The sequence below is a fragment of the Acanthochromis polyacanthus genome, chromosome 1 (genome assembly GCF_021347895.1).
Source record: "Acanthochromis polyacanthus isolate Apoly-LR-REF ecotype Palm Island chromosome 1, KAUST_Apoly_ChrSc, whole genome shotgun sequence".
Lineage (NCBI taxonomy): Eukaryota > Metazoa > Chordata > Actinopteri > Pomacentridae > Acanthochromis > Acanthochromis polyacanthus.
In genome coordinates, this window is record NC_067113.1 from 6,408,172 (window position 1) to 6,432,067 (window position 23,896).

General features: G+C 39.1%; 1 protein-coding gene across 1 annotated transcript; it reads left to right on the forward strand.

The window, feature by feature from the left end:
- The first annotated feature begins 458 nt into the window (after nucleotides 1-458).
- Nucleotides 459-22,957, forward strand: LOC110967585 (matrilin-3-like). The gene is made up of 4 exons (XM_051945206.1): nucleotides 459-777; nucleotides 2,763-2,867; nucleotides 4,217-4,792; nucleotides 22,818-22,957. The coding sequence occupies exons 1-4, from the start codon at nucleotides 459-461 to the stop codon at nucleotides 22,955-22,957; spliced, it is 1,140 nt and encodes a 379-aa protein (XP_051801166.1).
- The last annotated feature ends 939 nt before the right edge of the window (nucleotides 22,958-23,896 follow it).

Genomic DNA, 23,896 nt, shown 5'->3' on the forward strand with positions numbered 1-23,896 from the left:
TGTAGGGTCCAATCACTTGCATCTAAATGTTAATTTTTTTGCCATTGCTCACAATTCCTTTAAAATAAATAAATAAAAAATACATAAAAATCGAAATCAAAATGGGAAGAAATAGCTTTAAAAACATTTCCAAAATGTTGAAAAGTGATATGGAATATTGTTTTGGAATGAAAGTTGAGATACATTAGATCTAAAACGTAAAACAGAAACAACTGTAGGCCAATATTGTATGATTAAAATGTGGAAATCAGAGTGACAGAACTCTTTGTTGGTGCAGACTTACAGTATGGAACAGCAGCTGCTGCTCTGAAACCTCCCTCACTTGTCCAGGCCTCAGAGCCTCTGGATTGGGCCTCTGGTTCTCCACGCCTTTTGGGCCGTGGATCAGACCATATAAACAGGCATCACTGAGTTCTAGGAGGAGGGGGACCACAGAAAAGCAACTGTGCGCTGGCATCATGGCTTCATTAATGTGGGTAGTGGTCTGCCTCGCTACCATCCTGTCTGTGGGAACTTTGGCACAGCCTCGGTCCCAGCGCCGGCAGATCCTCTCAGCCGGTCCTCCTGTCTCCCGACTGTCCCCGCAGGTCCATCCAAGAAGCCGCGAGCCCTTCGAAGATATCGCATCTTTTGAACAAACCTCTGATGAAGTGCCGAGTGCCGAAACTTTTCAGGATTTCCAACTGGATGATTATACAGTCCCGGACTTCCAGCCGCGGCGGGGCGTCCGAGCAGGTGCCCACAACCACCTGCCGCCAGAGGGACGGAGAGCTGGAGGTCTGTCGGTAGATGCTTTACGCACAATGTGTTCTGTGGATGTGTGCAGTAATCCTCCTGTGTGTGTGCAAACGCACACGAGAGGACTTTCTGGTTTTTAAGTTATTGTATATATGATAAATTAGTGGATACAAAGTCAGTGTGAGTCATGAACCTGTAGGATTTGGGATTTCATGTAGTCTGTGTGCCCTAACGCAGCCCCATAAGTTGGAAAAATTCATTAGTTTTATTTTGTTTATTATTGTTTCTTTTTATTATTTATATGTATTTATTGAACCTTTGTTTTACTAGGAAGTCCCTTGAGATTTGAAATCTCTTTTCCGAGGGAGACCTGGCCAAGACAGCACACCATTTCAGAAAATGTAAAATGTTCACAGCAATAAAGACAATTCAGATATACTTATATGAATAAGAAATACTGAAGCTTCAAGCAAAAACAAAAGAAGGAAAAAAATGATCAGGAAAAGCAGTTACAGCAAATGCATCAGTTTTATTTTTCAAAATTACTATATACAGGCACACACACCCATATACAGGGTGACACAAAAAAAATGGGAACTTTTTAACAATCCAATAAAACCAACAGTGATGGAAGAAAAATATTTTATTCATAGTAATTGAAACCTTAAAACATGCCATTTAACAAACAATGATGGAATTTTCATTTTTTTTAAAATTACTTCCTGTAGATGGCGTCCTCCTGTACCAATGCATTCTTGAAATCTGCTGTTGAGATTCCTCATTGACCGCTGCAACATCTCAGCTGAGATACTCTGAATTTCATCCTGAATTCTCTGTTTTAACTCATCCAGAGTTCTTGGTCGAGTCCTGTACACTTTACTCTTGAGATAGCCCCAGGTAGATTTCAAGAATGCATTCGTACAGGAGGACGCCATCTACAGGAAGTCATTTTAAAAATGAAAATTCCATCATTGTTTCTTAAATGGCATGTTTTAAGGTTTCAATTACTATGAATAAATTATTTTTCTTCCATCACTCTTGGTTTTATTGGATTGTTAAAAAGTTCCTGTTTCTTGTGTCACCCTGTATATATATCGATAGATAGATAGATAGATAGCTAGATAGATAGATAGATAGATAGATGGATAGATAGATAGATAGATAGATAGATAGATAGATGGATAGATGGATGGATGGATGGATAGATAGATAGATAGATGGATAGATGGATAGATAGATAGATAGATAGATGGATAGATAGATGGATGGATGGATAGATAGATAGATAGATAGATAGATGGATAGATGGATAGATGGATAGATGGATAGATAGATAGATAGATAGATAGATAGATGGATAGATGGATAGACACAGACAATCAAGCAAGAAACAAGTACACATGGCAAAGAAGTCAATTCAAATAAATACTAAAAATGATAATGAGTTAAATTAATAGCTAGATTAGCCCCCATATCAAACAAGGGAACGAGGCAGTTTAAAAATTAAAGAAACAGATGGAGGGTTAAAAGATAGAAATAAAAAAGATAGGGAATTAAAGAATGAGAGAGATGACCTCACACCAAATAATTGGGCAGCTAAAAGTGAAATAGAACAAGAGAGGACATCTAAAATGAACAGGACACAATACAGAATAAACCATTAAAACTAATTAAATCTAAAAGTAAAGTTCATATAAAAGCAAATCTATAAAAGTGGGTTTTCAGAAATGATTTAAAAGAAGTTACTAACTCTCCTCAGGCAGGTCGTTCCAAAGTTGAGGTCCTGATGAAGGAAGCTCGGTCACCCTTAGATTTAAGCCTCGACTTTGGAACAACCAGAAGAATCCACCTGAGGATCTCAGGCTCATAAGAAGTCAACAGATAATAATAATAACAATAATAATAATACCAGTAGCAATAATAATAATTAACAGTAATCTTCTTGGAATACGTGCTTTTCATTGCCTTTAACTAAAGCAGCCACCGCATTAATGCTGTCTCCTCTCCTCTGTCTCCTGTTAAAGCTGGTGGCACTGATTCCAGGTTTCATGGCTACCAGACCTCCGACCAGCAGCTGCTGACCCCGCTGAGGCGCAGAGACTCTCCTGCATCCAGCAGAACCAGTGCAGGTACCGAACCAGCAATCATCATTCAGCACCATGTCATACACAAAATGCTTTACTGGCAAATAAAAACATGAAGCAGAGAAATAAAAAGATGAAGTACAAAATACTGCACAATAGAAAAATCAAAAACAGTACAGGATTCATTCCAGAACTGGAGGACATTTGGGCTTCAAAATGTTTGAAAAATAAGCCTTCTCTTATACAAATTTTTCTACATATTCACAAAAAAAGTTAATAAACTATCAAAGGCTTGATTGGCTCAGCTTACACATCAATGGCCCCATTTTTATTCAATGTTTTATTTGTTGTTTGCTAACCCTACTCTAATAACAGGGTTGCTAATTGATGTTAATGTTAGCTTTTTCTCAGGAGTAGAATCTAGATTTTTAGCTGGCTGTTACTGTTGAGCAAGAGGACAAGCTTACTGATGGAAAACAGTCAAGAAAAAAGCAGAAATAATTTGTCTTGTCCTGATAATATGAAGTAGAGTGAGACATTCAATCAAGACTGACAATGTTATGAAAATATGAAAAATAGAAGAGAGGACATATTGATCTACACATTCTTTCAGAAAACTTTTTGATGATAACAAGACACAAAAATGACATAAAGAAGACAAAACAACAACACGACATAAAATGACCGACAGAAAATGGCAAAAACAAGACACAAAAGAAAAAAACAAGACAGAAAATGACAGAAACGGGACACAAAAGGCAAAAATGTCTTCAACAGGATTGATACATGTTGTGGGACACACGTTCCAGGAAAATAATTATGATTTAAAATATTTTGTTGATTTAAAAAAAATTTCCACAATTACAAGAGACATCAATAAAAAATAATACCAAAAAGAATAGATTTCTATTTCATTTTAACTGTTTTATTTGAGATTCAATTTGGTCATCAGAGGGGTTGGAGAAGAGTAAAGTTACTCTTTATTGGGAACTCCAGACTTATTTGGTATTTTACAAAATATTTTCAAACATTCCTTCCTCCTTGGTTTTTTTTAGATTTGGTCTCAGGACAAATACGTTTATGCAGCAACTGCATGTTTTAGTATTTTGTGCATGGATTATTTGACATTTGATGGGTGGGATGTAAAATGTTCTCCAGTTATGGAATGACCCAAGTTGAATGAAAAGAAGAAATAAATGAATAAAAAAGCTTTGACCAAACTTTACTAAAAAAAAGTAATTAATTGGAGCTCTGTCTTTGTTGTGGTGTGCATTTAGATTTGTGGCTAAGTATAAACTTCACCTGGTTATTTTTTTAACAGTGCTGTAATATTGTGATATAACAAGATAAATACACTTGCAAAACCAATTATAACATCCATTTGTTTTTTACAGAACCAAATTCTAACTGCAGAAATCGGCCCATAGACCTGGTCTTCATCATAGACAGCTCACGTAGTGTGCGCCCCGCTGAGTTTGCAAAGGCCAAGGAGTTTCTGCAGGACATGGTGGACACCATAGATATTGGCTCTGATGCCACCCGAGTCGGCCTCGTCAATTATGCCAGCACAGTGCAGATTGAGTTTCTGCTAAAGAAGTATTTTGACAAATCCTCCCTGAAGCAGGCAGTGGCCCGTGTTGAGCCCCTTGCTTCAGGCACCATGACAGGCATGGCCATCAAGACCGCGATGGAGAAAGCTTTCACTGAGGAGGCAGGAGCTCGAACTGGCTTCAAGAGCATCGCCAAAGTGGCCATCATAGTGACAGACGGGAGGCCCCAGGACAAGGTGGAGGAAGTGTCAGCAGCAGCACGAGCATCAGGAATCGAGATCTACGCAGTGGGAGTAGACAGAGCTGATATGGCGTCCCTCCGGCTCATGGCCAGCCCTCCACATGATGACCATGTCTTCTATGTGGAGACCTATGGCGTCATAGAGAAGCTCACTTCCAAATTTAGGGAAACTTTGTGTGGTAAGGATGAGGATAATGGGAGTGCTGATATTCCAATAGATGCTGGAATTGATGATAACGGACTAGGCCTAGGTGGCAGGAAGGATCATTATGGAATAAATAATGAACGTGGCAATAAGGGAGACAACGGTATGTCACATCTGTCTTCTCATATTAACCTGTGATGACATGGGCAGCACCATAGAGGGAATCTCCATTCTAAAGTCACTGGTCCTCTTCTTTGGTCTTAAGAACAAGGGCAAAGTAACAAGTCATTTACTGCCTGTATTTGGATTTCCTACCAAAAAGGTGTTCACTAACTGTTGTCATACAGATGGTGAAAAAGTAGAGTGGAATTAATGCAGTCAGCATTAAACATGCACACTACGTTCTGTACTAACCAACCTAAAGAAGAAGACAAACCTCTGATCACTGCTTCATCTGCTGATTCAGAGCAAAAATCTACATCCTAGGTTACTTTAAAATGGTTGAAACCTAACATGATGCTGTCTATGACTTTCACAGGGAGCGTGCTGCTCTTTACTCGCTGCACTGCCTTTTGTGTCTCATGCCGTGTGCCCTGCTCAGTTACTGGAAGATGTGCTTAAGCTGGTGTAAAATTTGGGCTCTTGCCATCTCTGACAGAACATTAACGCTTATCGTGCAAAGCAAAAAGCAAATTAGCTTGTGTTAAATTTGAGATGTAATTGGGAGAAAATCTTAGCATGAGGACTAAAGATTGGGAAGCGTCGCACCTGGCTGTCTCGAAACATAACCAGAATTTTAACAATTAATGATCTTATCCAATTAGTTTAATTGTTAGAAAAAAAAAGAAGTATAAAAACATTTTTAAATCATGATGGAATGAAAAACTCTTAGGTGTTTACAACTGGAGGATCAAAACCTCAAGTATTTACATGTTTTCCACTAAATGTAAATTTATTTCTATTTATATAGTCCGTAGGCTGCAGAAATGCTTCATTCAGCTCAACTGCCTTTGGTAAATTTGGGTGACATCAGAACTTGGAATGTAAGAAATACAAGGGTTTTTATATGAAAGTGCAATTCTGACATTTTTTAAAAAAATATTGAGCAAACCCCCAAAAAGTCACAGTGGGATTTTGTTCTGAACTACTTTTACACTCTCAGTAAATTTTGGGTTACCACGCAGAATGCATTTGTAAAAGAGGACAGCTGAATGAACGTTGAGATTAGTCAGTACTGGAGTTTCTGGTGACCCATCTGTTATATTTGATAGAAGCACACAATTTAAAGAATGTGGCCATTTAATATACACTACCAGAAAAGTTTGGACACATCTTGTCATTCAGTTCTTTTTATTTAAATGTTTTACACATTGTAGATTAATACTGAAGACAGCAAAACTATAAAAGAATACTCCCATGTAAACACAAAAGTGCTAATCTTCAGTATTAATCTACAATGTAGAAAATAATACAAATAAATATAAAGCACTGAATGAGAAGGTGTGTCCAAACTTTTGACTGGTAGTATGGATGTACCCACAAACAAAATGACCTTACGATGACCACAGGCGTGTGTTATGCATGTATAGGTTATGCACAGACACCGAATCACATGACCTGTAGCAGGCAGCGGGAATAGCTATGCTCGTAAACATCCCCACAAATTAATCAATTGTTCCTTGTATCGGATAAGTCCTGATTAGTCCACAACGATGGATTTGTAATAGGATCACAATCATGTGATCTTAAGCAGGCAGCTGACGTAACGTGCACTTGTTGTCATAGATACAGTGACACCGTGCCGCTGTCTCACACTGATACAAAAATCTTTAGGTCGCATCACTGCCAAAATCTAAAGAGGTGGTCCTTGTGTCGTTTCTGACCTTCCCTGAAAATTTCATCAACGTCTGTTAGTCTGTTTTTGAGTAATGTTGTAAACAGACAGTCAGACAGACAAACGTACGCCAATCGTCACATAACTCTGCCGCGTTCCTTGGCAGAGTAACTATATCTATATCGGTTGCCATGGCAATAATCATAACTACAACCACAGCTCCAGTTTCAACTTCAACCATGGGTCTAGCTGCTGCCAAGCATTCCGGTATAGCTCTGCTGCTCCCCTCTGACCAGGGGAACTTATTACGAACTGCAGTTAGATGTTATTATTGTGCTATCTCAGGTTGTCGTGTGAGAACTGTTATGCCCCGTTTTGTCGGTCTCACTTGTTGTAGAGTCTCAGAATTTGTCCAGGAGGATTTCAGAGTGTATGGATGACTCAACAAAACAGTAGACATTAACACTGAAGGTCACTTTTTGATAACTGTTTTAAACCTGCTGTTAACATGAGCCATGCTTGTCACTTAGCCACATGCTTGTTATTATGCTTATTATGATAAAGGTTCTCTAACCTTAACCAGGGGTGAAAGTAGTTTTAAATTCTTGCCGGTACTATTACCAAAATCCTCGTCTCGCTCTAACTTCATATATTTTAAAATAGCAAAGTTAAAATGCAAACAAACAAAAACATATTATTTTACTGTAGGCCAATGGCATAGATAGGAATTAATAACACTTGAAAATATGGTAAACTTTTTGCTTTAATTGAAACACTGATAAACATCCAGAATACAAGGCTGTAAGAACAGACATGAGGTCACGAGCAAACACTCAAAATGGAACTAAACAGCAAAACACATCACCTACAAGATTTTCTACAGAGGCCTAAAGTAGTTATAGTAGTAGCAGTTAGTTTCTGATTTTCTGTGGTAACCCTTCATCAGTGTTCCTGTCTTTTCCTTTAATCAAAGAGGGTATTTTCCTCTGCATTATTGCTTTGACAAAAAAAAAAAAAAATCTTGACTGTTCTGTGGTGCTTCTCTCCGTTTTTATTTAAAATATGTATCTGTCTATGATAACCTTTGTAAATCCTGTTGAAAGTTTTTCAGCCAATCACAAGAACGTGTGGAATTTCAGGTGTAATTTACTGCTCGCCCCGTCCCGGCGCAAGCGGGGCTTGTTGACGTCTATTGAGTAGTTGTGGAAAATGTCCCAGTGTAATAACTCAAGCGCACCTATTTTCTATTTGGCTGCTACTGGCCATAGCAGTCGCTGTGTTATGGAAAGTAGATACACATGCGCTCTCATGAGTGAACGGTCGATAGCAGGCAGCCGTGCGGCGTACCATCACCGGGTCTTTTTCCAGTACTACGTACCGCCACCAGATCTTTTGCCGGTATGCAGTACCGGACCGTACCAGCTTACTTTCACCCCTGACCTTAAGAAAGTTCAAATTTTCACCAAAACCAAGATCTTTCCTCAAACAGAACTAAGCTGTTTTCTGTGTAGAACTAGTCAAACTTTTGAACAGTTTAAAACAACTTTAAAACAGTTATATTAAAAAGGGTGAAATATGTCTGTTACCTCAGTAAATTGTAGCAGTTTACATGTAACATTTCTCACCAATACACTCCTATGGATAGTATTAGAGAGTAGGGACAAATGACCAATGTAGTTGGAAGCCCAGTTAAAAGAGCTATTGAGAGGAAAGTACTTCAGAGAGAAAAAATCCCACTATTTTAGTCATTTCTATCAGATAAAGTGTGCATTTTCATTTCTCCTTTAAACTTTTGGAAGCACCCAAACCAGCAAATGCAGGTTACATATATTAGTCATGCAACATTCTCCTCAGTGTTGAACTTATTGCATGTTGTTAAAAAACTTTCAGTCATGCAAACTGAAAAACTTGCTCTTTGGTTTCAGTTTGAACCTGAAGTGGAGTTCAACTAACTTCTGTTTCACTGAATGTCTGTTCACATCAGCACAAAAGACATGCAGTTTATATGAAGAGTGCAGCCTTCAGCAGATTTGTGTTTGGTACTGCAAGGACTCTTAGTTGGAAAACTAAGATGGGCAGTAATTCTTCTGGCTTGAATTCAAAAGCCAGTTGAACATACACTGCTGTTTAAAAGTTTAGGGTCACTTAGAAATATTCATGTTTTATTTTTGAAAGGAAAGCAGTTTTTTTTCAATGATGATAACATTAAATGAAATCAGAAATCCAGTGTAGACATTGTTAACATGGCAAATGACTATTCTAGCTGGAAATGACTGATTTTTAATAGAATATCTCCATAGGGGTACAGAGGAACATTTCCAGCAACCATCACTCCCGTGGTCTAATTAGGGTCCGAGCACCGAGGGTGCGAAGGACAGGCGGTGCCAGGGCACCGACTGTCCAAGGCACCAGCGGTGCCAAGGACCCTATTGAAACCCTAGGGTTTATTATTATTATTATTATTATTATTATTTTTTTTTTTTTTTTTTTCTCCCGTAAAGTAAATTGGCTTTTTGGCGGCCTTATCATACTCCAAAACACGTGAAATTTGGCATGCACATCAGGACTGGCGAAAAATTTGATATTTTATGGGAGTTGCGCATGTGCGTGGCAAAATGGCTCTATAGCGCCACCTGCAAACTTGAAAAAGTAGTCATTAGGCCAACTGCCACAATGTTTCATGTACAGCTACAATATTTGGTGGGCATATGCAGAACATCTGGACACACCAAAAAGTCAATTACAGCCACGCCCTAAACCCAACAGGAAGTCGGCCACCTTCAATTTGCTGTAAATTTTTCAAACTTAATCGCTCCTCGGGAAATGACTTGCCTTTTTGGCGGCCTTATCATGAACCAAAACGCGTGAAATTTGGCGTGCACATCAGGACTGGCGAAAAATTTGATATTTTATGGGAGTTGCGCATATGTGTGAAAAAATGGCTCTATAGCGCCACCTGCAAAATTGAAACAGTGGTCATTAGGCCAACTTCCACAATGTTTTATTTACAGCTACAATATTTGGTGGGCATATGCACCACATCAGGACACACCAAAAAGTCAATCACAGCCACACCCTAAACCCAACAGGAAGTCGGCCATCTTGAATTTGCTGTACATTTGTCAAAATTTATAGCTCCTAGTGGATAAGTCTGAGAGAACTGAAATTTGGCCAGTACATGCACCAGACCTTTCTGATGAAAAGTTATCAAAAACTCAACCAGAAGCCAAAAGGTGTGGCCATGGCGGAGCCTCAAACAACTGATCCTTCGCCATGAAACAGGAAGTGGTGTCTAATTCTTCTCAACATGCTCCAATCTGCCTGATACTTTACATGTATGATGACAGTCCTGTCCTGATGTCATCCACATAGGGATATTCATTGACAGTCATAGCGCCACCTTGTGGTTTCAGGAAATAGACATCTTTTACACTTTCATGCCCTATTGTTACCCGGTTGATCATATTCACTTCAAATGCAGTGACAACAGCCTAAACACATTGATGATGCATCCCAGTGAAAATGGTGACTTGTCATCAAAGGGCGTGTCTGTGGCGGCCAAACCAATTTCGATGTTTCGCCATGAAAATTTAACGATTCATATCTCAGCTGAACAACATCCTATCTGCCTCAGACTTCACATGCTGGATACCAGGTCCAGTCTGAACACATCCACACTCATAAATTTTGAAAAAGTCATAGCGCCACCTGTTGGTAATAGTAAGTTTAAGGCCTTATATTTTCAGGTACAATGGCCCCAAACTTGGTGATATCATGCTGGAAATTGGTCAGTCGAGTCTTCACCTCTTGACAATCACACACTGTGAAGGGTGTGACATTTCATGTAACGCTGTTGCCGTAGCAACCAAATATCGCCATGAAAAACAAAGCCCTTTCTGACAGGTTAGGAATACTCCAATGCTCACAAAAATTACCACACACATCACCATTGACCCAAGGAACAACACTGTATGCATCTCGGCACTGCACATGCTATAGCGCCCCCTACAGTATTTTTAACAAACAGCCCCCCCAGCACGTTTCACCTACATCCATGAAATTTGGGAGGCTTATAGAGCACATCAGGACGCACAAAAAAGCCTCTTGGAGCCATGTCCTAAACCCAACAGGAAGTCGGCCATCTTGGATTAATTGTGAGATTTTTGATGATTTTTCTCATTTTTGAGAGTTAATACCTCCTAGGGGATAATTCCAGGAGACCTGAAATTTTGTCAGTCCACACAGCAGGACTTGGTTTGGAAAAGTTATCAAAAGTTTAACCAGAAGCCAAATGGCGTGGCCATGGCGACCATCAGCGTTTTGATGCTTCGCCATGAAACATCAACTGCTGTATAACTCTCCTCTGCATGCTCCAATCTGCCTCAAACTTTCCATGTGTGATCACAATCCAATCCTGATCACATCTACAGGCCAACAGACACTCTCAGTCGCAGCGCCACCTGATGGAGGGACAGTAAATGCTGTATAACTGGCCTCTACATGATCAAATCAGCCTGAAACTTTTCATGAGTGATCAGAGTCCAACCCTCATCACATCCACTGTGTGAAATACACTCTGAGTTACAGCGCCACCTGGTGGATAGACAGGAAATGCTCTGTAACTGCTCTGAACATGCTACAGTCTGGCTGAAATTTTAAATGTATGATTGGACTCTGGTCCAGATGCGATTCAGAGGCCGACATACACTCTCAGTCACAGCGCCACCTGGTGGACGTGCGTGGATTCACGACCAGCGTGGATGCGAGGACCCGTCCATCGCTGCTTGCAGCTTTAATTCTACATTGAGTTAGCTAATGGTGTTGAAAGGCTAACTGATGATTAGAAAACTCCTGTACAGTTATGTTAGCACATGAACAAAAGTGTGATTTTTCATTGAAAATAAGGAATAGTCTGGGTGACCCCATACTTTTGAATGGTAGTGTATGAACATGTCTTTTCTTCTCAAGCAACTGTCTACAGCAAATTCACTATAACCTGTAGTTGAAGCACAGACATTAAGCAAACTAACCTGCATGTGGCAGCTCACTCAGACTTACAGCTTACTAACATAGAAGTCTTTGATTTCACTTGACTTAAGCCAATCAGACATTGGAGTGTTTCCTTTCAGGTTGGGATGCATGTGCTAAGGGACACAATTGTCAGCATATCTGTGTCAACAATGGCAACTCTTACAGCTGCAAGTGTCGTTCTGGCTATGTCTTGAACCCGGACAAGAAAACATGCTCAGGTAAGAATCTTTTTCTGTGTCTTTATGTTTTTATCCATCGTCACAGTCCCCAAACCCTGCAGTGTTTTTGCATGACTTCTCATCTGAAAACTATATAAATATGTTGGACATGACTAGAAGTTAGATTTTGACTGGACCTTGCTTAAGCTTTTATCTGGCATTGAGTGAGGAAAGCCATACCAGACATAGAATGAAATATTATGAAACAATTCACATAGAACTTCGGGTTCTAGGCTGTGTTCAGACCACTTTTGATCATCATTTGTTTTGATACTCCATACTGTAAATATACCACATAACATCTCTTGTTACTAGTGTTTTGGGTTGCACGAAACAGATCAGGACAGACAGAGACACAAGAGACATTCATAACAGATTAAGTAAGCAGGCCATGGTGAAAGCCTGGATTGTTGAGTGGCTCAAACTCTAAAAGTTCTCGTTCTACGTGGATATCTCAGGACTGAAAGCTGTCTTAGTCAGATGTTGGATAATCCAAACTTGTGATAACCTTTACTACAGCATTTTGAAGCAACTGAAGGCAATAAAGAGAAGCCTTAGTAATATCTGAATAAAGGACATTACAGAACTTTAGACTGGAAAAAAGGCAAAGATGAGGATAAGCAACATAGTGAGTAAAATAGGGAACTGAAGATTCTGAATTTAGACAGCTATGAGCACAATAAGTTGAGAGCAAACATTTTTGAAGTGGCATCAGTGAGAGTGGAGCTTTCACCTTCATCTGCAGCAAGGAGTAAGTCATTTATCATCTCATCTCAGGCCGTATGTACACGAGGTATTTTTTAAAGCACAGCTTTTTGTTTCTGATCATTTATCCTTATGCAATCACAGTTTTAGGTCATTGAACCATATCTTTTGAAAAACTTGTTCCAAGGAGAGGACTTTCAGAAACTTGGTTTACAGTGTTGGCATGTAGATAGGGGGAAACTGAGTTTTGACTTTCTAGGATGTGTCTGAGGTTTCATGGAAAACTCACACATAGTCGCCCAGTTTAGGGTCTGGGTGACCCTAAACCTTTGCACAGTATTGTAGATGATTTCTCCAAATCACAGAGTACCACTGTTCAGTAAGTGAAGTGGAATTATTGCTACACCTCTACTGAGGTCTGATAGAATTTGATCTACTGCTTTCTGCCAGCTTTTGAGTTACATACTATTGATCATAAAAATCGTTAAGAACAAAATATCAACATCATTTGCTTTCCACAGCCAAAATCCTTGTTAAAACTCATCTAAAGGATATTTTGGACTTGTATGAAATGTAACTAATTCAGGGCTTCTTATAGTTTAGATGTGAAAGTGTTTCTTTTCAGGTTCAGATACATGTGCCCAAGGACATGACTGCCAACATATTTGTGTCAGCAGTGATGACTCATACATCTGCAAATGTCAAGTGGGATATATATTGAATGCAGACCAGAAAACATGCTCACGTAAGAACCATACTTTATTCTTTGTTTTTGGTTGGTTCCTATGTGTTTTACATGACATTTTTTGTGGCCTCCATTTACATTGTATGAGCTAGTAAGGGACTTTCTAAGGTGGGCTCTACTTATCTTGGATGAACAGGAGAAACTTTAGTGTATATGGCCTGTTAGCGTAACCATTGCCATCCAAAGCTCCGCATAGACTTATACCATTAGAGGAATATGTTTGCCAGATGTTGAAGTCTTTCTTTTCAGGTCTGGATAAATGTTCCCAGGGACATGACTGCCAGCATATTTGTATCAGCACTGATGACTCGTACATCTGCGAGTGTCGAATGGGATTTGTGTTAAACGCAGACCAGAAAACATGCTCACGTAAGAACCTGAACCTTTTTTTAGCAAACTTGTAATAGAGTGCATTTTTTGGAATTAGTGAGATCACAACACTGAGGTCCACTGCTTGGTATGACTTGTACAATCATGTTGTATTGGAATTAGGAGTTGGATTCGAACTTCAGACCACCAGCAGCTCAGCGGCCGAGTGGCTGTGGATCAGGTGGTGGAGCAGGTCATCCAATGATCGAAGGGTCGGCGGTTCGGTTCCCGCTCTCGCCTAGTCATGTGCTGTTGTGTCCTTGGGCAAGACACTTTACCCGCCTTGCCTCCAGTGCTGCTCTCACACTGGTGTGTGAATGTTGGTGGTGGTCAGCGGGGCTGTAGGCATGGATTGGCAGCCATGCTTCCGTCAGTCTGCCCCAGGTCTGCTGTGGCTACAAATGTAGCTTACCACCACCAGAGTGAGAATGTGTGAGTGTGTTGTGAAGTGCTTTGAGTGGCCAAAAAAGCGCTATATAAATCTAATCCATTATTATTATTCAATCTCTTAACAAGAGCTTTTGTGTTACTGAGTGACGTAGAAACTAAGTCCTAAATCATGGGCCAGAGTTCAACACCAGACCATGCTCAAATCTCTAGAAAGCTTCTACAAATACCTTCAAAAAAATCACTAGGAAGTCAGCATTCAAGGGCAACAAGATTTATTGTGAACAGAAAATCCAGGAGCAGTTCTTAGCAGTGATAACATTACAAGAATAAACAGAGATACTGAGCTGGTTGGTCATTTGCCACGCCTATAGGACATATTATTGGAGAGACAGTTTTGACATCATTAAACTTTCCTAAATCTATTGGTCAGATCTTGACATCAGGTTATCAGTCACCACTAGAATGGTGAAGACCTGAAAAGATCTTCATCATTCTTGAGCCTCTCCGCGACTCTGTGGACGGTCATCCAGCTGATGGTCAGCTGTTTGGCTATGTCAGACTTGTTGTGGCCAACACGAAGGAGAGCAGATATCTCAACTCTTTTGACTTCCATCCTGATACAACTTCACCAGAATAAATTTGTATTAATGACACCTGCCTATAAGGTAGAACTTTCAGTTTGTTTAATGGAATTTTTCACTCCGACATGTAAACGTCTCCAAAGATCATGAAACTGTTAACAGAACTTTTGCAAAGCCCGGAAGATGTCACCCACATACTGATATGTCTCTTTTCAGGTTCTGATCCATGTACCCATGGACATGAGTGCCAGCACATTTGTGAAAACAATGATGACTCGTACATCTGCAAGTGTCGATTGGGATATATGTTAAATGCAGACCGAAAAACATGCTCACGTAAGACTCCTGCATTGTTTGAAGGTTTGTAAGTGCAGATTCACTGCTTTACTACAGAAATTAAGTTGCTTGGTTCAAAAGAGAAAAAAGAGATAGAGCATGTGACTGTTTCTGTCCTGAGCATCATGACGAACTCAGGATTCCTAAGTGGTGGTGTTAGTGTTAGCTGTCAAAGTGTCTCTTTTCAGGTTCAGATGTGTGCATCCAGGAACATGACTGCCAGCACATTTGTGTCACAAATGGTGAATCTTACCTTTGCAAGTGTCGAGAGGGCTATGTGTTGAATGCAGACCAGAAATCATGCTCACGTAAGAACCAGAATTTTACTTCTATGCTTCATATCAAGATGAAGTGTCTCAGATTTGAGGCTTCTCTCAAAGTCTGGTACTGATTTAAAAAAGAAAGACACTCAAGAGGGCAGTATTCTGCCAAGGCTGCTTAGTTGTTGGATAAAGTCTGCAGCGATCGATTTATAGTAGGATCGCAATCATGTGATCGTCGGCAGGCTACTTATGTAGTGTTCACTTGTTGTCATAGTTACTGTGACAGCGTGCTGCTATCTCGCAATGATACAGAAATCTTTAACAAATCCATGGATCCAGACTATAGGCCGCATCACTGCCAAAATCTAATCACTTGGTCCTTGTGCCTTTCTGACCTTACCTGAAAATTTGTTGTTTGTTTTTAAGTAATATTGCGAAGAGACATACAAACGTACTCTGATTGTCAAATAACTCCATCGCATTCCATTGGCAGAGTAATGAATGGATTTAAACTATTGGTGTTTAGAAACACTTTCATTTAGACAGCCAAGTGATGCACTGTTTTCTTGATGTATTCACACCAAGTTATGTAAGTTGTTGTAAATGCTTAGGAAGTAAATTGTGAATTTAGTTTGTGGACCCAGAGCTATGGAGTATATGACCATAACTTAAATTATAAACTGACTCACAATGGTATACTGAAAGCTGCTGCTGATGGCTCAGTTACAAATAGGAGTGTCTTGTTTCAGGTTCAGATACATATGCTGGGAGGGATACACACGTGGACAAAATTGTTGGTACCCCTCAGTTAAAGAAGGAAAAACCCACAATTCTCACTGAAATCGCTTGAAACTCACAAAAGTAACAATAAATAAAAATTTATTGAAAATTAAATAATCAAAATCAGCCATCACTTTTGAATTGTTGATTAACGTAATTATTTAAAAAAAAAAAAACTAATGAAATAGGGCTGGACAAAAATGATGGTACACATAACTTAATATTTTGTTGCACAACCTTTTGAGGCAATCACTGCAATTAAACGATTTCTGTATTTGTCAATGAGCGTTCTGCAGCTGTCAACAGGTATTTTGGCCCACTCCTCATGAGCAAACAGCTCCAGTTGTCTCAGGTTTGATGGGTGTCTTCTCCAAATGGCATGTTTCAGCTCCTTCCACATATGTTCAATGGGATTCAGATCTGGGCTCATAGAAGACCACTTTACAATAGTCCAACGCTTTTCTCTCAGCCATTCTTGGGTGTTTTTGGCTGTGTGTTTTGGATCGTTGTCCTGTTGGAAGACCCATGACCTGCGACTGAGACCAAGCTTTCTGACACTAGGCAGCACATTTCTCTCCAGAATGCCTTGATAGTCTTCAGATTTCATCGTACCTTGCACACTTTCAAGACACCCTGTGCCAGATGCAGCAAAGCAGCCCCAAAACATTACTGAGCCTCCTCCATGTTTCACCGTAGGGACAGTGTTCTTTTCTTCGTATGCTTGGTTTTTGAGTCTATGAACATAGAGTTGATGTGCCTTACCAAAAAGCTCCAGTTTGGTCTCATCTGTCCAAAGGACATTCTCCCAGAAGCTTTGTGGCTTGTCAACATGCATTTTTGCAAATTCCAGTCTGGCTTTTTTATGAGTTTTTTTCAGCAGTGGTGTCCTCCTTGGTCGTCTCCCATGAAGTCCACTTTGGCTCAAACAACGACGAATGGTGCGATCTGACACTGATGTACCTTGGCCTTGGAGTTCACCTTTAATTTCTTTGGAGGTTGCTCTGGGCTCTTTGGATACAATTCCAACGATCCGTCTCTTCAATTTGTCATCAATTTTCCTCTTGCGGCCACGTCCAGGGAGGTTGGCTACTGTCCCGTGGGTCTTGAACTTCTGAATAATATGAGCCACTGTTGTCACAGGAACTTCAAGCTGTTTAGAGATGGTCTTATAGCCTTTACCTTTAAGATGTTTGTCTATCATTTTTTTTCGGATGTCCTGGGACAATTCTCTCCTTCGCTTTCTGTTGTCCATGTTCAGTGTGGTACACACCTTTTCACCAAACAGCAGGGTGACTACTTGTCTCCCTTTAAAATAGGCAGACTGACTGATTATGAGTTTGGAAACACCTGTGATGTCAATTAAATGACACACCTGAGTTAATCATGTCACTCTGGTCAAATAGTTTTCAATCTTTTATAGAGGTACCATCATTTTTGTCCAGGCCTGTTTCATTAGTTTGTTTTTTTTAAATAATTATGTTAATCAACAATTCAAAAGTAATGGCTGTTTTTGATTATTTAATTTTCAATAAATTTTTATTTATTGTTACTTTTGTGAGTTTCAAGTGATTTCAGTGAGAATTGTGGGTTTTTCCTTCTTTAACTGAGGGGTACCAACAATTTTGTCCACGTGTGTATGTGTTGAATGCAGACCAGAAAACATGCTCATCTAAGAACTCGGGCTTTATGAGTAGATGTGGATTGCTTAGCAATGTCTGTGGTTTCCTGCAACCAATATTACTATTTATGTATGAAATGTGGAGATAGAAACATAGGGCTGATGATGTTATGCATTCTGACTTTATTCTGGCCTTAACCTACCCCAAGCATTCCTGGGTGATGGTGTTAGGCTAGTTATCTTTGGACGTTAGGAAATTCAACATTTTATATTCCTAATTAATTAGAAATAGCTTTGTTAAAATATGTTTTCACATGAAAGACTCATTTTTTGAAAATTCTTGCCAATGCCAAAATGTCCCAATCTTGGAAGTACTTGATAAACAATCATTGCAATTTATTTTGAATGAGCACCCTGATGCATAGAGGCAATTGAAACGGTTTAATATGATGTGTTTATTGCATATGAAAATACACACAGCTAAAAATGTGGACCTGCATGTTTGCGTGCAGTTTCTGTGGGTTATTATGTAAATGCTTAGTCTACATGTCGGTGCTTGATGAATTGAAGGAAAAGGTCTGCAAAATATGTCCATAGTTTTCATAAAATGTTTGTCTTCTTTTCCCATCATAAGCTTTTCGCAAATATGTTAGCTTTGCCAGTGTTTCTTTTCAGGTTTGGACATGTGTGATGAGAAACATGACTGCCAACATATTTGTGTCAAAGATGATGATTCATACCTCTGCTCATGTCATGAGGGATATGTGTTAAATGCAGACCAGAAAACATGCTCACGTAAGAATCTGACTTTTATTTTTGATGTGCATGTGGTGTTCAGTGAGAGTTCCCAATGCTCGTGAAATACTACAGAAACCGTTTTGTATTTGCTAGAGACATTCATGCAAATTGTTCAAAATAGTTTTGACACAGAGCCTGGGATTGATTTACATCTGACTAATATATTTTGTAGGTGCTATCGTGGCCTCTGAAATCTCTGAAAATAAAGTGCCTCTTCCTAGGAACAGACAAATGTACCAAAGGACATGACTGCAAGCACATTTGTGTCAAAAGTGACGATTATCATCTTTGCATTCAATATGAGAGAAAATATGTTCTCATGCAGTGACTCAACTGTAATGGCACCTAAGTAAAGTTTAAAAGGCATTTAACAGAAGGATTAAAGATTTGGTACTTTAATAGTAGTTTGTTCTTAATAAAAATGAAGAATTCATTTGCAAAAACAGATAACTCCGTTTTGATAAATTTTCAGATTTTTTTTATTGTTTACTTGAGATAATATCAATCGAACTGAAGTTGAGTGGATTTGACTCAGTAGAAAAATACATGACAAAATAGAGAAAAAATAAATTATTAGCGTTAGTATTATTATTATTATTATCTCAAGTAAACAATAAAAAATGAGTTTTCTGAAAACGGAGTTACCTGTTTTTGCAAATGAACTCTTCAAATGATAAACACAGGTGTATAGTATCGTCTTCATGGCTGCAACTTGTACCAATTGTAAACCTCCACAAGTGTCTGCCCTTGAAGACACATAGAAAAATGAGGCACAGAGCATGTAACTATAGTTACTGTCAACTGCAAAAGGATCAATGGTCAATCAGAGGCTCCAAGTCTTTTTGATTGACGACATGAGATATCATACCACGTGTGGTCTCGTTTCAGGTTCTGATCCATGTGGCTATGGACATGATTGCCAGCACATTTGTGTAAACGACGATGACTCATACACCTGCAAATGTCAAGTGGGATATGTGTTGAATCCAGATAAGAAAACATGCTCACGTAAGAACCTGGACCTTTCTTTTAGATGTGTCTTAGGCTTGCTTTGAAATCGATGATTGACAGAGCTCCATCATAATGAGTTCTACTGACCAAAGTTCTCTAATTGATGTAAACTGGGTAGACATGAAAGACTTGCTTTGCGTGTTGGGCACAACTTATCTTTGGTGAACAGGAGACGCTTCAGTTTATATGACCTGTTAGTGTAACCATTGCCATCCAACGTTCCATACAGACTTGCACCATTAGAGGTATATGTTTGTCAGATGTTGAAGTTTTTCTTTTCAGGTCTGGATACATGTTACCAGCCACATGATTGCCAACATATTTGTGTCAGCACTGATGACTCGTACATATGCAAATGTCAGATAGGATTTGTATTGAATGCAGATCAGAAAACATGCTCACGTAAGAACCTGGACATTTCACATTTTCACTAATATGTTACTAAAACTGAAAATAACAATGATGGAAATGGAGCACATCATCATGTATTTCATTTATTTTCTTGAATGAGATTTACCCCTTCAAAGAGTTTACTCCAAGCTAAGAGCTCCTCAGTGGATCTCATCAGAGATCAGTCAAATGTGGAAGTGTTTCCTTTCAGGGATGGATATATGTGCCCATGGACATGATTGCCAGCACATTTGTGTCAACAGTGATGACTCTTATGTCTGCAAGTGTCAAGTGGGACATGTTTTGAATGCAGACCAGAAAACATGCTCACGTAAGAACTTGGATTTTTTTTCACTATGCACATTTGATTTCTGTTGTGTGATTCAGCATCTCAAAGCATCGCTACAAGCGTTCTTTATCAGAACACAACACCTCTTTAAAATGTTTTCCATCACTGAGAACTGATTTAAGCAGTGCAAAACTGAAATCATAGTGAAGGAGACATAATGAAAGGTCTACGCCAAATGGTTGTGGCATCAACTTCTTTTTTTTAATGAAAAAACTGAGTCCAAAACCCCCTCAAAAAGCCAAGTGATTGTTTCTGATGCAATAAGTCACTGAGATGTGAGCATCTCGTTCCAGGTTCAGATGCATGTGCCAAGGGACACGACTGCCAGCACACATGTGTCAACAATGGGAACTCATACACCTGCAAGTGTCGAGTGGGATATGTCCTGAATATGGACAAGAAAACCTGCTCACGTAAGAAACTTCTTCCTTTCAACATTTTTTCAGCACAATGGGTTATTTAATGTTTTTCCATAACAGATTACAGAACTACTGAGGCACTTGTAACATGTTAGACACATGCCTCTGGTTTAAGAGTGAATATTATAGGACTAACTGCATGTGTTGGCCAAGTTACCAAGCCAGTTGGTGTTTCTTTCCAGGTTCAGATGCATGTGCCCAGGGACATGACTGCCAGCATATTTGTATCAACAATGGTGATTCTTACAATTGCAAGTGTCGAGTGGGATATGTGTTGAATGCAGACCAGAAAACATGTTCACGTAAGAATTTACACTTTATGTCATCATACTGTACATCATAGTGTCTGTGTAGTGAATCTGATAGCCCAGCAATTCCTCTAAGGCCTACAGTGAAAAAAAGCTTCTACAGCTGGCTGGTGGCTTCTTGAATACTCGTTGCCTATGGCATTTGAAGGAGTTTATCAGGTGAGACGTCACCGCCTTCATAATAATACAAAATCCAGATAGATTTACAATGTACCAATAGAGTCATGTTTCATACCAGGCCTCCAGTAGGGTCTATAGGTCTGACAATTTTCCAATGCAAAGAAGTACAGAACTTCAGTGCTGCTTTATCAGTACTCCTTGGTGTCACATTTAAACACACTGGATTCCCTGTAGTGTAGTTTTTAATGCGTGGGGTGGTCCAAGCAACAGACCTATACAATTCCCTGAATGCCTGAAATACACAAGAAGTGAATACCCAGATGTTCTCTGATGCTGTTGTCACTGTTGCTCCTTTATAGCTAATGAGACATTTGCAATGAAATATATTATTAGTATTATTTAATACAAACCATGAACTTTCCTGAACTTAACCACCAAGCTTTACATCTGTCGTTGTTGAATTTTGATGCCGGTGGTAGAGACACCAAAAGACGCCTTGTGCATATTTCTCAGATGCCAGCAGCTTTGACAAAAAGGCGGAATTTGATGTTCTGGGAAAGAGAAAGGCTTGACTGTATAAAGCTTATGGCACATACTGCCTAGAGTGCAGAATGCAACCATCTAACATCAGCAGTTGTGGTATTTTGTGCCTGACAATGCAGACAATGGAGCATGCTAGACATTGTGGCTCAAATGGAAATTCATGGCATGGCAGACTTATAAATAATGTCTTACAAGGTCAGATAGCTCAACTACCTTTCCTGAAGATTTACTTCAGCCATGGCTGATACCATGGTTTTGTTTCTTTTGGTTTCCCATCATATCCTGCCTGGAGAGGCACTGTAAAGTATTTGTCCCCTTAAAGACTGCAGCAAAAAGTAGTGGTCTTTTCCTGCATGGACAACTGGATATCCATGTCATTACTAAAAAGATTTAAAAGATTTCTTCAGTCTACTTCATATTGTATATGTGATCAAATATTACCTTCAGGGCACCAGAAATTCAGTAGAATTGATCAAATCAGCTATAAATAGCAAAAGTAATGCATCCATGGTTAATTAACACCTCAGTGAAGAACCCTGTATAAAATAGAATGAAGAATATGGACCAAGCCTTCTCTGTGACTCTTTAAATTGAACAGAAACTGTTTGATATCTTTTGTGTCTCTTTTTTCTTTTTGCATTCTTCAGTCTGCAACTGACTGTTCCCAAGGCTACCAAATCCAGCAACAAGCTCTACTGGTCCAGTACACCATAGAATATAAAAGTGTACTGTGCCAGTGTAAGGATACTGGTCCTGCAAGGAATGTTCAGCTAATGAGGAACTTTGATCCAACTAAAGAAACCAAAATGATGCTTGGATTGAATGTGAATGTTGGAACTGAATCTTTTGCAGTGATTTGTGATTGTACATACATGTGTATAGATTGCTTAGGTAATTACCATGTGTGCTAGAATCCCATGGACCTCAGTAAGTGTTCAAATGATAGAAATGTTTTAATATATTGATACTTGATTGTGCCTAATCTCTACTGCTCTACACACTTCAATCAGGAATCCTTAAGTTTAGAAATAGCCCTTACCTTTACTTAATCTCATCATCTGCAAAATAGTTTCCATTTAGAACACTAACAAGGATTCTTTGGAGGCTTCAAAAATGTTTGCATCAATCCTCAAAACAGCAACGTAGATCATCTGCGTTGCTTCTTTCTGCTAAGTGACTGAAGAGAAAACAAAAGATATAATGAAACACCTCTCACATAACTGTCTTCATGTATTTGTCTTACTCTTTCAGAGGAAATGAGAGGTGAAATAACCCAAGATGCCTGCATGTGTGAAGCTCAGATTTTGTTCCAGAAAAAAGTGCAGTCAACTATTCAGGATCTGAACAGAAAACATATCCTTTTCCTGACCCTAAAAGGCTCCACAAACTGAATCTGTATCTAAGATGGTAAAATTGTGATCATTATATGAGATGATTTCATATTGTGTCTTCAAAACACAGTTGCAGTTTGAGTAAATGCAGTAATCATTTTGGCTTTTACTTGATGGCAGTAAGTTGAATCTCATTCTAAACTGTAAGTCTGTTGATCCATAGCCACATCTATGGCCAGTGTCATAACTGTCTTGCTCATTTTGACCATTTTGTTTCCTTGACTATCTGTTCACTTGATGAACTTTCAGACAAAGTGAACCTGATTGAGGGCCAACAGCAGTATTAGGAACAGTGATGCCACCAGGAGACATTTTCAGGACTGGCAATGCATCCAATTTTCTCGACCAGTGGGATTCATCTGTAACCTACAGATCTCTTCATGTCTGAGTGAAAATGTGCATACTATTCATTTGTCATGCAGTATACTGGTGGCAGCAGTATCGTCTTATATAATAAAACTGCATAATCCGGTATAGCTGGTGCAAGGTGTACATATGCTTGTCTAATTAAAAGGAAACAAACATTTCCTGCTAACAGTCATAGTCACTGAACTCAGATTCAAACTATGTAAAAAAAAATTAAGGAATTTACAGAATGTGAAAATTATTTATTTGGAATTAACATGTTAAAAGTTCAGTCTACACCTTCATAAATGTTGTGTAAATTATGTTTGGAGGACAACATTTTGTATCATTTTCTTGTTGTGTATCCACTGCTTTTAAAGCATTTCTTGAGCCATGTAGTATAGTGTTCTTAGCAGAACACAAAGTCTCCATCCACAGGATGATATAACAACTAATCTCTTATACAACAAGCACATAGTTTGTTTCTTTTCTTCAGCTTGAAGAAAAGACCAAAATGTAGTCTGATCCAACTGGCCCAGGGTATGTTATGTAACAGGGAATTACTATAATTCTATTCTATGATACAACAACTTC